The sequence below is a fragment of the Caretta caretta genome, chromosome 3 (assembly GCF_965140235.1).
Source record: "Caretta caretta isolate rCarCar2 chromosome 3, rCarCar1.hap1, whole genome shotgun sequence".
NCBI lineage: Eukaryota > Metazoa > Chordata > Testudines > Cheloniidae > Caretta > Caretta caretta.
In genome coordinates, this window is record NC_134208.1 from 210718343 (window position 1) to 210741639 (window position 23297).

General features: G+C 42.6%; 1 protein-coding gene across 1 annotated transcript in view; it reads right to left on the reverse strand.

The window, feature by feature from the left end:
* ABHD12 (abhydrolase domain containing 12, lysophospholipase) overlaps positions 1-23297 on the reverse strand; it is a 51675-nt gene that overhangs the window by 5627 nt on the left and 22751 nt on the right. The window contains exons 3-12 of the mRNA XM_048842259.2: positions 21091-21196; positions 18912-19031; positions 17454-17484; positions 13767-13812; positions 11426-11555; positions 7906-7943; positions 7068-7147; positions 5553-5635; positions 3132-3210; positions 1456-1583 (exon numbers count right to left, since the gene is read on the reverse strand). Coding sequence (XP_048698216.1) covers positions 1456-1583; positions 3132-3210; positions 5553-5635; positions 7068-7147; positions 7906-7943; positions 11426-11555; positions 13767-13812; positions 17454-17484; positions 18912-19031; positions 21091-21196 — 841 coding nt within the window. The remainder of the gene's footprint in view (positions 1-1455; positions 1584-3131; positions 3211-5552; positions 5636-7067; positions 7148-7905; positions 7944-11425; positions 11556-13766; positions 13813-17453; positions 17485-18911; positions 19032-21090; positions 21197-23297) is intronic.

Genomic DNA, 23297 nt, shown 5'->3' on the forward strand with positions numbered 1-23297 from the left:
TTGTCCATAGTGCTTTACGTTGCATATATGCAGCCTAAACGCAAGACAATGATTTACCCGTGATACGTGGTCTGCGGCTGTGGTGCCAGCTGGCAGCACAAACAGCCCTGCCAGAGCGCCCACAGCCACAGTATGGTGGGCTGCCCCCAGAGGTGACCTGCGGGGTGGGCGAGGACTACCAGCCCTTCCCATAGAGTTCCTGTGCAGGGGAGGCAGAGTTTAGACCTTAGTCTCATCCACAAATAGACGCAAGCAAAAACTTTTGACTTTGATATCTAAATGCAGGCATCCAAAGGAGTGGTCCGATTTTCCAAGGTACGGGGTACCTGCAGCTCCATTAAAGTCAACAGGAGTGGGGGGTGACCAAAACCTCAAAGTCAGGCCATTGTGCAGGGGACTCTCTATGGATTTAGGTGCCTATCTTTAGACGTCCAGCTTTGAAAAATCTGCCTTGGGCCTTGTCTACACTAAAGGGAAAAGTCGATCTAAGCTACACAATTTGAGTTACGTGAATAATGTTAAATCGACGTAGCTTAGATCTACTTACTGCGCGATCCACACTATGTCGACGGGAGACGCTCTCCTGTCAACTCCCCTTACTCTTCTTGATCCGGTGGAGTACAGGAGAGTGACGGGAGAGCGATCGGCAGTCGATTTACCAGTGAAATGAAGACTAGACTCGCTAAATCGACCACCAATGCATCGAGTGCCGCAGCATGGATCCTCCAGTAAGTGTAGACAAGCCCTTGGAGACCCTACAGGAAGAGTGTGGGACAGAGGTGGCTGGTGGGCTGAGTGCAGGAGTAGAAATCATGAACTCCTGACTTCTAAACCAGGTTCACACTCTGGCAGCAAGTCATGTCACTGCTCCGACTCCAGTTCCCTAATTCATAATGAGGGCAATACAAATTCTCCCTCTCCTCACATAGAATCACATACAATACACAGTTATAAATGATTAAGGTGACCAGATAGCAACTGTGAAAAAACAGGATGGGGTGGTGGGGTAATAGGCGTTTATATAAGAAAAAGTCCCCAAAACCAGGACTGTCCCTATAAAAATGGGACATCTGGTCACCCTATAAATGATACACATACAGATTTGCAAGTTGATTTTTGGAGCCTATATTTCAGGAATATAGCCAAGCTTATGAGGAATATTTACATATTCCTTTGAAGATGAAAATTAGTACATGCCAAATGTTGTTATAAAGGTTTCTAGCATTCAGTGTGTTCTGATTCATTTATGGTCACACAGAAATTTGAGGGGGCAAAACTAAACATGGATCCCAGCAACTATCTACAGTAGACTGTCTATAGCTAGAAAAGATTCCAAATTGCAAGTCAGCTCAGAGCAGCCTTGATCTAACAAGCTTTATCCATCTGTTCCCTACAAACTGTGACACTTCCGTAACGATGCGGATTTAATACATTTAACATGACCCTGCTTATTACCGCAGTATTCGAGGTAGCTCTGGACTCCTGTATATGTACTTATGCCTGTAGCCGAGGTCTCTGTGGAATGGAACAAACTGTACTTTGTAGTCACGGAAACTCCGAGAGGGTGCAGCAATGTTATAAAGCTGTAGAAAGGATTTAAAAAAAAAAAAAAAGTGAGGTACAAATCACAGCTTTTCAAAATAGTGCTGCAATGCTAGCTGGCTAACGGTACACTTGCTGTATTGATACAATGGGCTTTATTTTATTAAAATACATAGTAATTTGGTGTAAACCCTCACACACACACACACATGGATAGGAGGGGAGGGGGGATTTTGGTGGAAGAAAAAGGTAAATACAGCATCCATTAGGAAGTGGCGGGTGAGAGAAAAAAATCCGTAGCATTAGATAAAAGGGAAGGTCCCAGAATAGATGCCCAAAGGGATATGTATCTACCATATATTTTGCAATGCAGAGAATCTCAGCGTTATGAGCTGACCAGGCAACCGCACACTTCACTGGAAACCGGAAGTATGCAATCAGGAAGCAGCAGAGACAGAAAAACCCCCCAAACAAATACAGTACTGTGTTAAACAAACTACCAAAACAATAAATTAAAAAAAAGATTTGACAAGGTAAGGAAACTCTTTCTGTGCTTGTTTCATTTCAATTAAGTGGTTAAAAGCAGCATTTTTCTTCTGCATAGTACAGATCTGAACCTTCTCTAAGTCAATGTTCAGTTGTAAACTTTTGAAAGAACAACCAAAACATTTTGTTCAGAGCTACGAATGTTCCCGACGCATTCGTAATTCTGCAGTTCTACTGTATCTCTGTGGCTCTCACTTTGCGTCTCCACTCTCAGATCTCTCCCCCCACCCTCTAATGGACAATGCAGTAACTCTCCCAACAAAAATTCTGCTTACAAAGGACAGTTAGTAGATTCAGCTGGACAAAACTGAGCTTTTGTAGGAGAGCTATTACATAACTAACTTTGCTGAAATCAGCCTAAAGTCCTGAATGAGATGAGTTGGCAGATTGCAGTTCGGGCCCCACTAATAATGCATATGAATTACAAACACCATAACTATGCACACACAAACAAATCCCAAACCACACTGGGCAATGGGATTAATTATAACCAGAGATCAAGTTCCTGTGCTTTCAACTAACTAATTGAGCAGCAGGTTGGTAAAGACCTGTTGCAATTAAGTTTCTATTTAGGTAAAATCTGCCTGGCATAATTTAGTTAAAACAACTATTTAAAATTAATTTAATAGTGTCTGAACCCTTGGATCCAGGAACCGAACGGGTATTCTGTCAATCTGTGCTCATTCTTCCTCATTCCCATGCTTGGGTTAGTATAACCGTAACACTTTTCCCCTAACTTCTCCCACAAAATTTTTTTTGGCAGGCTGAATTCTTCACACTCCTTTCCCTTGGCAAGTACCAGATACTTGGAGAGTTTGTTTCAACGTACAGATAAGGTTTGCCACCCAAAATCTGATCCCTTCAGCACCACTCACTTTATGCACCTCTGTAATTATTAAAGCTACTAGTTCTTAACATCATATTGCTACCTTTTTCTGAACAGAATGGAATAATTTGTTTGGGTGGTTGTTTAAGACACACTATTCCCTCCTATCAAATGGGTAACTTGAAGCAGATCTGTTATGATAGCTGAAGAAAGGCACCTTCTTTCCAAGATGAAATGGTACAACAGGATCATCTTCAGCATGAAGAATAAGCAGCGAACAGGAAATGTATTTTACACTGCAAAAAGGATAACAATTGTCACCAGGAATAAAAATAATCAAGTAAACTTTAGGATTAATCACTCTGCACATTCTGGTTACATTTTTGAAAAAGACATGCTTTCTGAATACTTTTCAGAGTAGCAGCCGTGTTAGTCTGTATTCGCAAAAAGAAAAGGAGTACTTGTGGCACCTTAGAGACTAACAAATTTATTTGAGCATAAGCTTTCGTGAGCTACAGCTCACTTCATCATCATGCATCCGATGAAGCGAGCTGTAGCTCACGAAAGCTTATGCTCAAATAAATTTGTTAGTCTCTAAGGTGCCACAAGTACTCCTTTTCTTTTTTCTGAATACTTGTTATTTCTGAGTAAGATTTTGCCTGTCTATAGACAAGCAGTTCTTTACCGTAGATGGTTTTAGAAGTGAGAAATTATAGAGAAGCCAACAATTTCCATCTCTCCTTGCCCTCTGAAAAACAATTTTATCACCATTAAGCTAAGCTACAGTCACAATAATCAAAACTACTAGCTTCATCAAATTCAACACTTGTCCCTTCAAATGCAAATAGAGCCAGTTATCTTTGGCTTATTGTCCCTCTTCTCGAACAAACACCACTAATAAATAAGAGTCCCATTCATATTCTGCAAAGTTGGCAAAAGAATATGCAGCGCAGTGGATTGCTACAGAGTTTATTTTTTAAACAATAAAGAGTGAGCCCATCGTGTGTAACGAAACAACAAACTATTCCACTACACACTAATCAGAAAGTGCTTATTAGGGGACATTAGGGAGTTTTATGACCAACAAGTTTTGTAATTATATTTGGTGGTATTTCCAGGGAAGTTCTAGTTACAAACAATTCCTACATAAAATTAACCACATTTCAGATTTTGTTAAAAACACCAATTAATATGATCTAAGGAAAAAATGATTAACAAGACCACTGGAGAATCTATTTGCTGGGGACCTCATCACCCCACGGTAAGGTCAACAAAATGGTAGATTTTTTTTTTTTACTATTATAAAAGGAAATTACTGTGCATTTTGAAAAAGTGCTTTTATTACAAAGAAAGGGGAAGAACAGTCTAGTGCAGTGGTTCTCAAACTTTAGCGACCCGAGGACCCCCATTTTGATTTAAATTTTTTCACAGACCCTCAAATCCCCTGCTCAGCCCCAGGCCCCACCCCCAACTCCACCCCTTCCTTCAAGGCCACACCCCACCGTTTCCTGCCCCCCCTCTTCCCCGCCTCTTTCTGCCCCCTCCTCCAAGTTTACCCCATCCCCACTCCTCCCCCTCTCTCCCAGTGCCTCCAGCACAGTGCTGGACAGCTGTTCCCCAGCACGCAGGAGGCACTAGGAAGGAGGGGGAGGAGTTGATCAGTGGGGCCAGTGGCCCTGGACATGATTCTGTCCCCTCCCCTGAGCGCACCCCATCCCCACTCGTCCCCTTCTCTCTCAGCACCTCCTGCATGCCACTGAACAGCTGTTCCCTGGCGTGCAGGAGGCACTGGGAGGGAGGGAAAGGAGTTGAGGGAGGGGGAGGAGCCGATTAGCAGGGCCAACTGATCCTCTTGAATACCCTAGGGGTCCACGCACCCCAGTTTGAGAAACACTGGTCTACTGGCGAAGACAGAGGGCCTGGATTCTATTCATGCTATGCCACGGATTTCTTGTGTGACCTTGAGCAAGTCACTTAACCTCTCTGTAGAGCTGCATGATCCTTCTCTACTGAGGTGTTGAGAGATTTAATTCATTAAGGTTTGTAAAGTGCTTAGATTCTTTGATGGCAGACCTATAATAGTGAAAAGTATTATTAGAGAAAGCCTGGATCATGTCAGTTTATAACAGCCAAATCTCCAACTATCTAACTCTCTGAATAGGATAGTTCTATTCAACGTATTAAATAGAGATGTTTGTAAGAAACCAACAACAAAAAAATCGTATTTATAGACACCCATATAGTCTCTCACTTTTATGCAGTCTCTTTAGCTAGCTAGTCAGATAGGCTATTTCCTGTGCAAGGGAAAAAACTGTTGGTTTAAACAGCACCTACACTATGATTAACTACATTAAAAAATGAAAAAGCAACCAAGAAAAATTGATACTGAGTTGTGTGTTGGAGTTTCCCGAGACAGAGCCAGACACACCCACACTCTTATACACCTATGTCACACCCAAGGCCAGTTAGGGCTGTTGAAACCTCCTTACGCAAGTTCCAAATGCTTCAGCAAAAAAGAAGAGAGACTGCAATTTGGCATATATTCCCATGGTGTTGGCTTTATTCTAGTCAGTCTCATCTATGAGTATATCGTTCAAAGGGCTCACAGGTCAGATCACAGATGAGAGTCATTACTTACTTCTCATCATTTGCAAATTTAATTCCACTCATTGTGATGGTGTCAAGGAAGAACCAGTCAAATCCAGGGAAGTATCTATATATCTGAAGAAAAAAAATTTTAAGTATATGAATAGACATATTCCACTGAACAGCGAGAGAGACCATTCCAGCCTGGAATAAGAGAGCATTATACACTACCAGATATCACGTTGCTTACTGGGGTATATGCATCCAAACTCACAGGTACTGCTGCAGAGACACTTCACTGTTTGTCGTTGTTTTGGCTACTAGTGCACAGTCATGGATGATTTTAAGGGCCAAGTTCTCCAAGCTAACATCAGCATTGCTGCTGCTTGAGTCCTTTTGGGTATCAATCTGCTGCTGTTTTACCCAGAATGTCACAAGAGCTCCCACAGGCCTGGCCACATTGACATGGCCTGCAGGTTTGCTTATTTGTGTGTTGGTTACCTCTGTTGGGTGTCAGAGCAACTTCACCATCCACCCTGGGAAAACAGAAGTCTGGCTGCTAGGAAGAGATGTGACCATAAGGAGGTTCACCCAGCCATCAGGTACCTGGCTTGCACAGGAGAGTCACTGGCAAGTAGTCAGGGTATGAGTTGTGGCAAAGCTTTCAACCCTGCTGTTTCCAATAATATGGAAACCCACATAGCTGCAAGGTAGGTGAAGTGTTTCCAGTTACATCACAGGACCAATCCTGCCCAGGGAGTGCACTTGTAGTAGCCACACATGGCCTTGTGACCATGAGGACTGGTAATTATTTTAGTCCAACCTTCAAACAGCTGTACACCTAAATGTACATGCACTTTTGTGCACTCCTGATTTAGGAGTATAACACCGCTTATGTGCGGATGCCAGCTGGATTTGCATCTGCATGTGTGTGTACACAGCTCCATGCCTCAGGCAGAAGCGCACTCATTTGAAAGTCTGGGCCATTTTAACTTCTTGGCCCAGCTTCTCCACCACATTCAGCCAGCTCAAAACTGGACTGGTTGGCTATGAAATGGAATGTTGATTATTAAATAGCACAGTTTTAAAAGCCCCAAACAGCGCGTACCCTGGCTGTATTTGATGCTCCTTTGAGCCTCCTCTGAGTGGCATCTGCACTCACATGCTACTCACTGTAAGTGTGTCAGTCATGCCTTATGTCAGCAGGGGACCATGCCTTTGCACTGGTGAACCCTGTGGTGGGAAACACAGTCCCCACTGACATAGCCAACTTGGTCTGTATTTCTCACCCCTGGATTTATTACTTTTCATTCCCAATTTTCCTTTTCTTGCATCAGACTCCAAATATGGTTGTTAATTTCATTTGTAAGGTGCATTTCTACAAAGGCATTGTGTGTCCTACATGTCTTAGTCTTAATAACAAACACTGGCAATCACCGGGGGGGGGGGGGGAGGGCTTACAGAACTAACTCAGGTATGTGCTAGTAATGCCCAAGAGTAATTTTTAAATATGTTAAGTTTTTGTGACTAAAATTATGAGGTAATAAAAACTGAAGTCTGTACTTGCCACTGAAAACGGATGGCTTTTTGCTTCTTCACGTATATTAGTAAACGGTGATTCCAGTATTAGGGCATCTGGAGGAGTTTCTGAAATAGGACCACACAGCACAGCCTGTTAAAGCACTAAACACCAGTGAATTAAGACAAAGCAGAGCAAATATATCAGAAGTGGAGCTACAGTGGGGCAATCTTTATATGCTAGAGATGCTACAAGACAGGGTACATTTGCAAAGTGAGACAATATTTTCTCCTCTCAGATATAGTGACATGAGTTACCCATTTCTTAATGTCTGAAAAGGTACATAAAACAATTACATGTGCCTCAGATCCTCCCTTGAACCACTGAGTTATGGCTGGGAACATGTGCAGCACAAATATGCGTACCGAGGTCACGGTCAAGCTCATGAAGTCATTTTAAAGAGCTGTGATGAATATTGGAAAGCTTTACAGTTGCATTTTTGGAGTGGGGAAGAAGGGGTGTCTAAGTTAATTCAACCCTTATGAAAGCTGCCAAACCAAAAACTAAAATACTCCATCTAGCCATACGACATTGAAAGTTCTGAATAAAATAAAATAATTTTTGGTAATACAACCACCGAAGGAGAGAGACAAAGTTCACACTGACGGATGCCATGGTTTGCATTGGGAAAGGCTTACATAATACTAAAAGATAAAAGTTTTGGGGAATTATGTTCCAAGTAAGAGTATACTATACAAAAGCATAAGATAAAATTACTTTTGCAGTGAAGTCAGACCAAGGTAAGTGAGCAGATAACCAAGCAGCAGTTAGGGCCATAAGTGGACCTTGTGCCACACAGCAAGTGCCCCTTTCTCATTAGCCTTACCTCTTTCACAAAGACGTCGCACTAAATTTGTTGCAACTCTAAAAGGAAAAAAAAATAAATTTAGTGTTAAATCAAGTGTTTTCGTTACTCACTGTTAAAGACCAGCAGCAACTCAAAGCGATAGCATGACGTACTGTCACTTGGAAGATCCATCTCTGAGACGGATCTCAAGACAGCTGCACTTCAAGCCAGCGTCAGGGCTGGAAGTGTAGGCAACAGGGCAAGACAGTGAGTGGCTCAACTGACTGATGTTTTGCAATTCTTAACACTCGGATACTGGAAAGACTTTCAGAGGGCTTAAAGAACACCTCAAAATACTTCCTCCTCTTCCCTACTGCTCTGTTTTATATGACTGGAGATTAAAGGAGCTGCTATTCAGCCAGATTCCATTTCCTTGGACATAGAGATAGCTGGGAGATGAGTCACAGTCAATGAGAGATGCAGGAGTTTTCTTCAGTTCAGACACAGAATCTGCCCTCCCAAGTTCCTCATGCTTAAGGCTTCGAGTCTTTCAAGGAGGTCACGGATTCCGTGACTTTCCAAGACTTCCTCAGCTGCTGGCGTCGCTGACCTCAGGACTGCCTGAGCAGCTGGGGCAGCCCTAGAGTTAGGGGTATTTTTAGTAAACCTCACTGCAGGTCCCTGGCCGTGACTTTTTGGTTATTGCCCGTGATTTTTACTAAAAATACCTGTGACTAAATCGTAGCCTTACTCATGCTCCACGCACTCTCCTAACATGACCAGCATTCCTGCATTGAAACCTTCCAGCAGACCGCCATTCCCCCTCTTTTCACACATTGCTTCCCAAAGGCTCCGCTTCCACAGGCTCTCCGGTCCTCTTACTGCTCACAAATTCTCCTCTGCTGGCCCCCACTACTGCTGAGCTCCCGTGACACACACACACACACACACACACTCACTCTCTGGAATAGGTTTCAGAGTAGCAGCCATGTTAGTCTGTATTCGCAAAAAAGAAAGGAGTACTTGTGCATCTTATGCTTGAGCTTATGCTCAAATAAATTGGTTAGTCTCGAAGGTGCCACAAGTACTCCTTTTCTTTTTGCGAATACAGACTAACACGGCTGCTACTCTGAAACCTGTCATTATGCAAGGCACAGCATTTAGCCGTATGGAGTGGAAATCTATCAACTTCATGAAAAAACTCGTACAGATGCAGACATAAGATACATCCGATGAAGTGAGCTATAGCTCACAAAAGCTTATGCTCAGATAAATTTGTTAGTCTCTAAGGTGCCACAAGTCCTCCTTTTCTTTTCACTCTGGAATAGGTAACTGTGCTCTGGGATGCACAGCTCAAGAGCTTGCAAATTTCAGCTCATCAGGCAAGCTGAGACCTTGGGCCTTGTCTTCACTGCTATAAAAGCACTGGGCCTGACCTTACCTAGTTTACCTCTTAGTCTTCATTGTGTTTTTGTCATGGGACAGCTCATGCATATTAGTTACCGAAAGGTAAACCACACACCTTTTTCAGCTGTGCAGACAAGGCCCTAAAGGAGGACTGCGGGTTGAGTGGAGGGAGAGAAAATGGAAGCTTACAAATTTCAGATAAACACTTACCATTTAATATTCACACTTCACTGTTACCCATATGATTTGTGCAACAGCAGGCGTTCCAGCAATACAGAACCGGTGTCAATTTGAGCGTCCAATCATTTATAGAAATACAGCTGTTTATTAATTAAAGGCAGCACATTTTCAAAGACAGGAGAGAGATAGGCAGAAAAATCTGAAGTGACAACTGCATTCTACTGTACGGGCAGGGTTCGGGCAGGGTGTTTTGAAAAAAATTCCCTGCCCCTCCCCTTTTAAGACCAGACACTTATTCTCTCTTGTAAATATAAAATATCCCAGTACTTCCATTGCAGGCTTTGCCTATCATAAACTACACACTACGATAGAATCACAGAATACCAGGGCTGGAAGGGACCTCAGGAGGTCATCTAGTCCAACCCCCAGCTCAAAGCAGGACAGTCTAATGTCTACAATGGTGACAGATCTGGGAACACATATCCTCATAGTGTTCCCATTTCCGTGGGGTAATTCCTCCTTTCAATTCTGGGAAGAGCTTTGCAATGTCGTTAACAAAAGTCAGCTCTCTCCAGAAAGTCACTCAGTTCTGAAGTGCCACAAAGTTAAATTTGCAGGCAGCTTAATACAGTGTTTCCCAAATGGTGGGTCCTGACCCACAAGTGGGACACAGGAAGGTTCTAGATGGTTGCCATGTCCAGGGCCAGATTAACCCATCACTGGGCCCTGGCCTAGGTGCACACCTGCTTCTCCCAGCCCAGCTCTCAGGGGAGAGTGTGTGAGAATGAGCCTGCCCCATTCTCACCCCTTAGAAGTGTCTCCTGTCCTGTGCAGCTGGACCCAGGTCCCTGGTAAGGGCATCATGGTCTGGTGCACAGGGTCGCAGCACCCCTCAGGTTTGGCCAGGCCTCCCCATGACAGAGGAGCAGTCGCACCAAACCTCAGTGGCACTGTGACCTTAAGTATTGGGTCACAACTCCACTCATTCACATTTGGCCTGGCTGCTCTTCTGTCTTTATGGAGAGGTGGCTAGGCCAAACATGGGTGTTGCTGCAACCCCATGCGCTGGGTCACAACGCCCGGAGACGGGCCCAGCCTGTGGGACAGGAGCCGTGCTGAGGGGTGAGTGCAGGCCAGGCTCACTCTCCAACTCGCCCTCCCCTTCCTCCCCTGAGGGTCTCCCCTGCCCACAGGCCAGTGTTAGTGTCCCGGCGCCAGGGTGGAGGATGCATATATGCAATGGTGGTTGCAAAAGACAACAAAAAGCAGTTGGTTTGGTTGCCTTATTAAGTCAGTGATTCCAAAACTTTTTACTATGAACCAATAGCCAGACCGTGTCTGAAACGACTTCACAATCCGCATCCTGCCAATTAAGGCAATGCATTCAGTTTTGTTGCTATGTCGAGCTATTAAAGAATTTTTCATACTTCATTTCTACAAGTGAAATCACCATTTTAACGGCTTAATTGCCCCAGTGCTGATCTGTAAATCATGCACATGTGCAGTAAGATAGTTTGAGAAATATATTTTCCAGCTACACAAAATTTTACCCTTTCAAGAGTGTACAGGATGGAATCCAGTGGGTATGGCTTTAAAAAAACACACACAACACACTGGTATGAAGGGGTGCAACTCCACTGCTATCCATGGAACTGGGCCTGCTTACACCAGTGACGATTCTTCCCCACAATCTGCCCATTATTTCTCTAATTACATGATGCAATGCTGATCTTACTGCCTTCTAATTTCCAATCCAGCCCTCTGGAATTTTAGGATACAAGTTCTATTCACTATCCCATTTCCTAAATTAAAAAGAGCAAAGAATGAATCTGAATTTAATCACTGCAAAATAATTTAGACACACATCAGAATGGATTATAGCCACTATCCATAAATGACCTACATTTGTCAAAGATCAACATAGATCTACTTTGATTATTCTAGAGAGCTGCCATCTGAATTGGAGGCTTACCCTGTGCCTAAGGAGTGCCCCCATATATAGACAGGATTGTCTCCACTTCTTGCTTTTATCCAGTCAAAAACATGGAGTGCATCATAGGTCATTCCTCTCTCTGACGGAGTGCCCACAGAATCTCCCCACCCTGAAACACAAACATTTTAAGTCACACCTAAGCCATCCAGCAAAATAAGGTATTTCTTATGCCTTCATCAACAAGCTGCATGCCCACAACTGTGAAGGCATTTGAAACGTGAGAATATTCTTGCTTGCTGTATTGTACCTGCACGCCAAATTAAAGCTGGAAGGAAAAAAAAAAAAAAAGACTGGCACAGCAGTGTCTTAGCGTGTCTTGCTTAAAGCCTCAGTCAAGCTTCTACTGTTAGAACTTGGCTACTGTCAGCTGCCAGGCAGATTGTAGGTTTGGCAGACAATGAAAGCAAGAGCTGGTGCTCCTGTTGGAAGTGAATGTTCCAGTATCCTGCATTTCTGGTTCCACTATAGGCCAGTTCTTGCATGTAGAGCGGCCACTTTCAGGTCTTAAATGCCTCTCCTCAGATTCAGATTCCAAGGCCAGAAGGGACCACTGTGGTCATCTAGTCTGACCTCCTGACCAAAGATCATCATCAAAATAATTCCTAGAGCTACGCTTTTAGAAAAACATCCAAACTTGATTTTAAAATGGTCAGTGATGGAGAATCTACCGTGACCCCTCGTAAGCTGTTCCAATGATTAATTTACTCTCATGGTTAAAATTGTATGCCTCATTTCCACTCAATTTGTCTAGCTTCAACTTCCAACCATTGAATCATGTTAGACCTTTCTCCGCTAGATTGAAGAGACCATTATTCAATATTTGTTCCCCATTTAGATACTTATAGACTGTGATCAAGTCACCCCTTAACCTTTTCTTTGTTAAGCTACATAAATTGAGCTCCTTGAGTCCATTACTAAAAAGCATGATTTCTAATCCTTTAATCATTCTCATGGCTCTTCTATGAACTCTCTCCAATTCATCAACATCCTTCTCAAATTGTGGGCACCAGAACTGGACAAAGTATTGCAGCAGCAGTCACACCAGTGCCAAATACAGAGGTAAAACACACCAGCAAGAGTAAGGAACAAATTTTCAAAACATTTGGATGCTTGATCTCTAAAGAGAGGGGGTACAAGCTGTGCAGTAGATTCTGCTGAGACCTTGTCCAACAGAGTCGCTGCTGAGCTACAAGAGGTTGTTACTCAACAGGCGTTTGATATTGGTTCACAGATCAGAACACCAGTATAATCTGTGGACGACTGTAAGTAGCATATTTATATATATGGCTTGGGTCAAATCCTTCAACAAGCTAATGTAGGATTATACACCAGCCCAGTCTAAGATGTTCACTTGGTCCTTTAGTGAGTTAAAATTAAAAGATTATAACAAGGAATTTTATGAGCTTTTGGAAACAATTTATATTTACGACTTTTCTCCTTGAACAGCAGGTGTGAAATGCTCTGAAAGGGCAGCAACACGTTACTAGATCAAGCCTGGAGAAAAGATAGCATTCAGCCTGTGTGATTTAGGAAAAGAGTACTGAGCTAAAACAGCCTATACCCTGTACCACTTGTTAGCAGTGGAAATTGTATGGACTTCCCTGCATTACTAACAGTAGATGTAATGTACATTTTGCTGAGCAGAGTTCCAGACATCCAATTGTTGCATGGCCAGTGGGTGGCATTCCCAATTAACTGCTTTCAAAACTTGTCTGCTGGAAGCATGCCAAAAGTTGGGGAGGGTAGTAAAGAAACCTATAGATAGCTCAGACTGTCTTAAAAAATACAGAGAATATATTGCTGCAGCAGTGGCCATTCAATCCATGAGTTTCAGGATGGCTCAGTGATTATGGCTCTAGCCTAGAGCTGGGCAGACTTGGGTCCAATTACCTGCTCTGCACAGACTTCCTGGGTGACTATAGGCAAATCACATAGCCTCTCTCTGACTCAGTTTCACACCTATAAACTGGGGATAATAGCACTGCTGTACCTCAGAGAGATGTTGGGACTGTGAGGTGTTCAGATACTATCGTGATGCGGGTCATATAATTACATGCTTTGAGAAGGGGAAAAGGTAGTAAGATCTCATGGTTTATGTGCTACACAGGAAAAGACAAATCAGAGAAACACTGAAGAAGGTAACACATTCTACTGAGATTTTAAGAACTCAATGAAAATTCAAGAAATGTCTAACTAACTGGTAACAGCTTCTGAAACTGTAAAAAACAGCAGTTAGCTGTAAGATCAGAATTAGCAGTGTCCAGATAAGACAGACAGAGCCAAACACAGCTTCCTAATAAACAAACACACACACACTCACCTCGATAATCAAATGTGACTACATGATAACCAAGGGAACTTAGAACCTAAACAGAAAAAGAAAGTATTTAACACACAGCCACAAACAGAGTAACGGCTGTACTGTCACTTAAACGTCACACCCAGCAACAGAGAGCTGTGTTCCACGGCACGTGTTCTAATTTATGGCAACGATCCAATATCTAGAAGAAGGGAATACGCAATGATCCAGGCAAGGGCTTGCACACATCCAATTATTTCAGATTGTAATTTTGTTTCTACTTATTTCCCCAGCCTCAGACAGAGAGGAAGAATGGTCCTGTGGTCAGAGTGGGGGCCTGGAACTCATGACACTTGGGTTCAATTCCTTGATCTGCCTTAAACTTCAATGTGCCCATCGGCAAGTCACTTAGCCTCTGTGCCTCAGTTCCCCATCTATGCAATGGGGACAATACGGGTGCTGTGAGGATAAACACATTAAAGACAGCTAGGTGCTTGGCTGCTATGGTAATGGGAGTCATAGGAGTACCTAAAATAGACAGACCATTCCACAGAGGTATTTGTTCTACATGCGCTCCCAGAAGAGTCTGAACATTTCATTGTTACCCTCATCTGGTTTTGATCAGTACTCCACACTCTTCCAGATGTGATGGCTTGAAGCAGAACCCTTAAGGTCGCTTTTTGTATAGTAATAAACTACAAGACGAACCACTCAAGAGCCTTACAGTCTTTCTAAATGTTCCCTTGAAGCATGAATTTTTTCTTTGAGACTGTAAATACTCACTCGGCTTTATAGTTTTGCACAAGTGACAGTGTCTTAAGGAAGCACTATTTTCATCTGTATGAACACCAGCTTTAAGTTTGCGAAAACAACAGACAACACCTTGCCTCGTTTGTATCAGTGCAATCTGAAAAATCAAGCAAAAATCCAAAAGGAGACAGATATCATTCCAGCTACAGCCTCTTCTGGAACTATTTTACCATTAGGGATTTCAAAATTCTGCTGCTGTCTACCCCACACCCCAACCTTTAGATTTTTCAGTGAAACAGTACAAAGGCTACCTTATTTGTATTATTCAAATGTACAAGCTGTTCCTACCCAGCTGATACATGGAATGTATTTTGTGGATGCTTGTGAATGTTTAATGACATTAACATGTATGATAGATCGAAAGTGGCTGTTTCAGATTTTGAATGTTTTTAACAAGCACAAACGTCTCATCTAAAACAAATTGTTCAGAAAACTGGTCTGTTATCGTGAAGATTTACATTTATGTCTTAGCACTGATGACCCTTGTAAATTCTGTTGCAAACAAGCAAAAAATTGCCACATTAACAAAGGAATTTGTTTTTAAAATGCCTTAGCAAAAGTGATGTTAAAGTTCCAGATTTTAATCACTTTGTACCAACTTACAACATTTTAAAGGACCTACAGTGGCTAAAGTCTATTTTGGCATTTTTAGGTCTTGTCTACACCAGACAATTGGAGCAATCAGGGCAACTCCTTTGTGTGAATACTTTGAAACTAAGAGTGGCCTGTTCTAGTCATCAGGCACATGGCTATTAGCTTTACAAGACTGATTTACTCTGACACATTCAGTGTGGTGTGCTGGGGGATAGCGGGTAAGGAAAGGCTGGCTCTATATATTTTTCAAGAACTATAAACAGAACCTTTTTGCTGTCATGCCCCTGGATGGTACACAGGACAATGTCTTCCCTACAACTGTTTGTGCTTGTGTCCAATAAATACGTAGTTCCAAGACACAATGCTCTCATTGTTTCAATTACTGCTGTGAACAGGACAGGCCTGTGATATGCAGAACAAAGAAGCCTGGATCAGCTCTCCAACACCACAACAAAGGTCACCAAAAGAACAGGGTGACAGTAATTACGTATAAGGCTACGATTTCGTCACAGAGGTTGCGGGAGTCACCGATTCCGTGATTTCCAGAGACCTCAGTGCCACTGGGGCACCACAGCAGCCCAGCCGACGTGGGACCTCTGCAACTGACCAGCCAGTGCGGGCCCCCAAACTCCCCAGTCACCACAGGCAGCGGGGGGACCCCGGCAGCTCCCCAGACTTGCAGGGTGGCAGGGAATCCCCCCCCATCCCCCAGCTCCCACCCCAGAGCTCCTCAGCCACCCCTGGCAGCAGAGGAACTCCAGCAGCTGCTGCCGCTGGCAGGAGCCCCTCCCAACTCCCAACCCCCATGAGCGGCAGGGCGCCCCCAGCTGCCACTGGCGGCAGGGGGGACCCTTGACTATAGGGATGACAGTCTCTGAAGCTGGATGCGTGTGAGGGAACTGAGTTCCCTTTTATAGTCCTAAACAGTGTAATCCATAATCATATATGTGCCTATACAGTGCTTTTCATCAGCTAACCCTGAAGTGCTTTAGAAATTATTATGCCAAGACACCAGGGTGCGTTTAGGGGAGGGGCAGAAACTCAACTTCAACAGAGCACTGTCAGTGGACATCGCAGGTATGTCTCCACTCCCACATCACCAACTTTCCTATTGGTCTTAGCAGGTACGTGTCTAAGGATTTGCGTTTTCTTCTTCCCAGGCACCACCACCCAACTACCGGCGCTGAGAAGGGCTGCTCCACTCCATTTCTCTCTCCTTCCTCTAGCTTACTCGTTGTTTCTCAATTTTTCTAGTGATCTTCTTCACACCCCACCAAAATAATCACCCCCGAACATCTGATGCTCATCTATTTTCCATGCAGCAGTGATGTTATCTTGATCTCATTGCTGCAACCTGCAAGACATACCAAGTTGCTCAGAAATTTGTAATCTGGGCAAGGGAAGTTAGGGAAAACTACCTGAACTGCTCCATCTTTTCTAAGCAGCTCTAGTATTTTCCAGACTCTGGGCAACTCCACTGATGCTCAGAACCTACAGGCAGCCTCAAAGAAAGGGGCCAGAACCTAGCCAATTTGAGTTTGCCGCTACATGCACTTACAGAGGTTTCTTTTTTACATACCATTGGCAAATGGACCAAGTATAATTTTTGAGTCCAGCTGTTACAACATATTTTAGATGAGCTGACTGAGGCAGGCAGGTTAAGTGACTTGTCTAAGGTCATGCCACAAGGCAGCAGCAGAGCCAGGACTAGAACCCAAGTGTCTGCACACTCAGTCCTCTGCTATATCCACTAGACTATGCACAGGCTCCATTTATTTCAGCAGTTGTAGTGTGTTTTTTAACTTTCTTGCTCATGTATACAATAACTACAAAGCTAATTTGTCCATTTGGGCAAATGGAAAATGTCTTACAGAATGCAGTGGTTCCCAGAAAACTAAAAATCGAGATGATATTTTCATTACGTTCTCTTTAAACACTAGGTGCCATGTTGCCGAAACTCAGTTGCTCTTTGTTTTGGAGGAAAAGAAACACTCATCCGCCTCTTTTGAGTTGCCAAATTGCGCTGGATAAGTGACCTGACTTAAGAAGGCTTTGCTAAAGGGAATTTCACAGGATAAGCAGCATGGCAATCAGATCGTTTTACAGGCACCAGCACGCTGACACCAATATAAAGGGAAAGATATAATCTATAAAACCAGGAGAGAATACTCACAGGCTTGTAGAACTAATTCGTTTTCTATAAAAGTACAATAAGACCAGGATATTTTGTGATGACACGTTTAGTGCTTTTATTTGCTCAATCTGTGTAATGCAACAGTTTGGAGGACGCATGGAGTCACTTACCTTGTAAAGTTCCACACGGTGATCCCCTCCTCTGTGAAAGGAAATTTAGGGAAAGAGGAGGAAAAGACATTAGTATTTAAGATTCCAAAGGCACTTATCTTCAGAGTTGTACTTTTTCCTCCAGGTCTCTAATTAAATATGGACAAATGCTGGTATTCTACAAATATACATTTTAAATACCTTACCTAACTATTGCATTCCCTGTAGCGTAGACACTCTCTAAAGTGGATGTTGGCTTCAAAAGAACATGGGTGTTAATGAACTCTGAAATGTGCCAATACTCTTTGGAATAGGGCAGTGGTTCTCAAACCTTTGTACTGGTGACCCCCTTCAAATAGCAAGCCTCTGAGTGCGACCTCCCTCTTATAAATTAAAAACACTTTTTAATATATTTAACACCATTATAAATGCTGGATGCAATACAGGGTTTGCGGTGAAGGCTGACAGCTTGTGACGCCCCATGTAATAACCTCGCAACCCCCATGGGGTCCCGACCCCCAGTTTGAGAACCCCTGGAACAGGGTGACCATATAGCAAGTGTGAAAAATCAGGACAAGGGGGTGGGAGGTAATAGGAGCCTAAAAAAGGAAAAGCCCCAAATATCAGGACTGTCCCTATAAAATCAGGACACCTGGTCACCGTACTTTGGAATATACAGATTGGTAAGGAAAAGGGGACAGACACAGAGATAGGATGGTAAGCTTGCCCATACATGCTGATGTCTGCGGAAACCACTGATGTAAGGTCCTACCATACTAATGGTTTTTAGGACCCCAGAACAAAGCCCTGAGAATTTACACACACACACACAAAAAAGGTATCTACAGTTACTCTGGATTTATAAAATGCTCCTATCCTATGCTCTAAACACATATCCAGTATAAACACAATAACAAAACTTACACAAACTCAACAACTGCTCTCTCTGCCTTTGTTTTCCTTTCCTCAACATGAAATTATAAAATGAACTGACGGCAGCATCTGGCATTCATGTTTCGGCTGCGCATGAGCAAACTGGCATAGCCAACTTCTCACCGCTATTTTCATTCCGCAGTTTACGTGGCCAGACATTTGACAATGCTGGAAATAAGTGCTCCCTTCCCTCCCACACTTGACCCAGTAAGTTCAAAAGCCTCTTGCCACTCCGCGAAGCATATGGAACACTCATCCTGTCTCTCTCATACCCAGACCTCTGGATGAAGGAGTGTGATAGACAATGCATTGGAAAGGCAACTGATGACAACTCATTCCAGCAGTAAATCCAACGTAGTCAGTTCTCCCTTCCCCACACTTATTAAATCCGAAGTATTTCCATTTTTAAAAACAGGTGTTATTTTTTAACCCACAGAAACAAACTGCTCTGGCATTATCTGGCCCGATTTTGGAATCCAATGTAAACAAGAATACATACAATTGAAGAAATGCTATCCCTCTTTATAACTGATGCTTGTTCCTTACCTAGTTCCTGCATTTCCGTGCAAGTAAAGGATTACAGGATGGTTGGATCCCAAAGTGTCCTCATACCATGGCTGGCCTTTGCTTTGAGCATCCTTCCATAAGGCTGCAGGAACGGTGTGCCTAGGTACGAAGACAGAAACTTAATATGGCTTGGTTACTCAACTTTTCACACTCTGGATCAGAGATTTATTTACCTCAGTAGGACTCAAGTGCAGCCAGACACATGTAATGCACAAATTATTTTGGATATCAACTAAGCCTTTGAAATAGCAAACACTACATGCTGCATATCTGTACTTTTCAATCCATTTGTACTATATTATAGCTCAGTGGTTACAATACAAGTAGGCAGAGTCAGGCCAGCTGCTATGATTTTCCCATCTAGCTCGGGAAAGCTCAAGATTCAGCTTCTAAAAGTAGTCTTCACCAAAGCTCTCCTTTAAGACAAAAGGTTAGGAAAATGTATCCATGTCTTGCCCCAAAATTTCCTTTTTTGGAATAATGAGGTTGACAGATCCATGATATTGGGTCCTCTGCTCTATGCAAGCTTAGAGGCAGACCAAACTTGTCAGTGGTTGGGGAGGCATAGCTCCACCTCTGAGCCAGTTGAGGCATTTCCATGGCCTCGGGAAAAAAACTAAGCACTCCCTGGGTATGTCATTACTTCAAAGAAAAGCCCACAGCACCAAGTCTCTCAGTCCATGACCTGGTTTGGGTACAAGGCTAAAAATAGCAATGTCTGACATTCCAACTTGGTCTACCTGCAAGGATGCACAGCTCAGACTATGCAATGTCATGGATCTGTGGACCTCATTACAAATAAAGAATTTTATGTTATAGGCTATTATTGCACCATTCAGAAGAGGATACTCCTTCCAATCAGTTCAAGTTTGAAAGACCCCTATCCTGTCACTGTATCAGTGTGATGACACACAAACTACAATACAAACTCAAACGGACTCCCAGGATTCATTAATTTGACTTCACTGGGTGGATCACTAAAATCTAGCCCCATCTCACCCCATCCCCCATGAGCTGCCTAACCTTTCTTTAGCTGGTTGCTACTCTTATATACATCTCAGCTCTGTAGTGAGTGTCAGAGGGGTGAGCCGTGTTAGTCTGTATCCACAAAAACAACGAGGAGTCAGGTGGCACCTTAAAGACTAACAGATTTATTTGGGCATAAGCTTTCACGGGTAAAAAACCCACTTCTTTTCCATGCATCTGAAGAAGTGGGTTTTTTATGCACTAAAGCTTATGTCCAAATAAATCTGCTAGTCTTTAAGGTGCTACTGGACTCCTCGTTGTTAACTCTGTAGTGATCTCTCTTCTTTTTAAGACAGAGGAAACTTTCTTCATGGTTATAAAAAATTAGAAAAAAAAAACAGGTGCACTGAGAGAGAATAGAAAGCTATCAGTAAAGGTAGATGTTCAAAACTAGCTCACTAGACTAGTCATCTTGAATGCTGACCGGCTCAAAAAAAGTTTATGTAGCACCAGTCACAGCATCTGTAAGCCTCAGATGACGCACTGAGAATGCAAGAAGCTGCCTATAGTTAAGCACCTTAAATTCTTCTCCATGAACTAAAGTGACAACTGAATTTCAGTTAAAAAAACCAAAAAAAAACCAAAACACAACAACAACAACCCAATACTGATTTGTGCTGGTTAGAATATGAGCAAAGCCTCTTCATTCCCCAACTCTCTAGAGAACATTTTTCCTCCCACTCTGAATACTCTGATCCTCTGTTTCTACATTCCACTGCAATGATTTTACAAAACTGAAGAACATGAAGACATGGATGGTGAGCAAACCTCTAATTCATCAGCTCACCTCCACAGTCCAGGGACATGACCTGTCTAGCAATGCAGGGCAACACCTTCAAATTTCCAAATTAGAAAACTTCCCTGCATTCATGATTTATCTGTGTTTCACATGCTGCTAAAACTTAGTTCAGTTGAGGTCCAGAGATTTACATACCTTTTAGCATGAACTCTGCCCCTAAGCTGAGAAAGATACACACATGCACAGATGAGCGTAAGCAATGGTCATGACCATTGACTAGAAAGACAGTTGTTGAGAGACAGGGTTTCTGCACTGGGATCCAAAGTACTATCTCCACACTAAGGATACAGAGGACATGCTAAGGGATGTCAGGGGGAGCATAATTTTACATACCAGACTCCAATGGATACATCCTCCTCTGGCTGAAGGTAATAATTATAGGTGTGGTTTAAGCCTTGATCCTGTGGCCTTTTCAAGTCAATGAAATATGGAACCCTCACTGAAACACAAAGGAAAGAGTGAAAGGTCAGAAACTTGAACTTTTAAATTCTATTTTCTTGCAAGTCAACACCGCTAATTGCAATGCAACTCTAAAACCTGTCCAAAAAACCGCAACGTGTTTGGAGACTAATTTTACATTTGTCTGTTGTGCCAAAAAGACATTTTGTCGCAGGTGAAAATGGGTAACTGGCTACAAGTACTGGGAAGGTATAAGCATCAAGGAAGGAAAAGAATTGCTCAGAATGGTACAAAACAGGTATAACTGGAAGTAATGGGATGAAATGAGGAAAAAGGAAATTCAAGGAGCCTTTCCTGATATTTAGCCTCACGGTGGAGAGCCATTAAATTGGGAGCAGTCTTTCAAGTGGAAGCCCTGTAACTTGAGACATATAAAAATTAGACTGGGAAAAGCATTGTTTTTTAATTTTTATATTTACATAACAATGGCCAGGCTGGGTCAGACCAAAGATCCATCTAGCCCAGTACCCTGTCTTCCAACAGTGGCCAGTGCCAGGTAACCCAGAGGGAATGAACAGAACAGGTAATCATCAAGTGACACACACAATCTTCGTCAAGGTAGACTGATTTAAATCAAAATGACTTAAAATCACTGATTCTAACCACTATTTAAATCAGCAATTAGGAAACCCTGATTTAAGTAACTTATGGTTTGGGTTTTTTTTGCATTTTTACTTTTTAGTCATTTTCCTAAAGAAAGATAGTCATTCACTGGTAATCATTAAAACATGTTAATTTGCAACTAAATATATGCTTTACACTAAATTTGATGCTTCTTTTTGCTAAGCAGGAGGATATGCTAGATCTATACATAGTTTGATGCTTCTTTTTGCTTTTTTGCTTTACACATGCTAACTACTGTGTTAGGAGTGACTTAAAGGACTAATACTGTATAGACAGAATAAGTTCCCCTCAGACAGGTATTCCACAATTTCCCATTACAAGGTCTCTTGTGCCTCTCTCTGAAGCACCTAGAGTTAGTGTGTCTAGGGCAGAGTTTTGTCAGTACAGGTGCTAGTCAGAGGTGTGGGTGTGGTCAGGAAACAACCCCCACCCCACCCATATTCCCACACATAGACCAATGCTGGCAAAATCTTCTGCCTCAATGCAGCTATCAGAAGAATGCTTCTGTCAGCACAACTAACCTTGTTCTGGAAAGCAGTGTTACTAGGCTAACAGAAAAACTCCTTGTCAGTATAAGCTGCGTCTACACTGGGAGCTCTGGTGGTATGGCTATGCTGGCAAAGCATTTGTAGCATAGATAAGGCTTGAGACAATACAAGACTAAGACTGCTGATCTGATAATATGGAAAATCCTATGCAGTAGTATTTGCAAGTGATGGTGTAAATGTGCCGCTGACGAGTCAATGTTTCTTCTGCTACAGCCAGTACGTTTTCCTAAAAATGCTTTTGCGTGAGGAACTGCAGTCTGGAAAACTAATGCGCTGTCAACAATTTCAGTTGTTTTCAATTGAAATAGGATCTTGATCATCTGAATACTCTCCATATGCATCTTTAATAATCCCTTTACAGATTACATTCTATTTTGTTTTCTTTTTCCACAGGTATAGTCTTTGATCATTTCAGATTAAGAGGCTAATTGGAGTTTGGCTGCTATATCTATATAAAAACATACTGTTACGCACAATTAGCATTTAAGCCATAAACTTGAAGAGGCTACCTGCCTCCTAATTCACAAAACCTATAAAAAGGCACATTCTTCACAAACCATAACTGGATGGGGGAACAAATATCACAACAGTTAAACAAATTCAGAGCTTCTTAATGCACAGAAGTGGTTTGTTTTTTTTATTTGCTAATTATTTTGGACAGTTCCCACCATGGAATTTTGATGGACACCAAAAATACAGCTGCCTCACATATGAAAAAGCAGCCAACACCCTACGCCTTAGTTGGCTGAAGTACAATGGCCAAAGGATTTTTCCAGCTTTTTGGCACAGGACAAAGTAGGGAGCACCAATACACATTTGTCACACATGGGTGCAATTGTCAGACTAACATACACAAGTGGGAAGACAAATACAGTGTCTGATTTGCTAAAAAAATTTTAAAAAGCAACT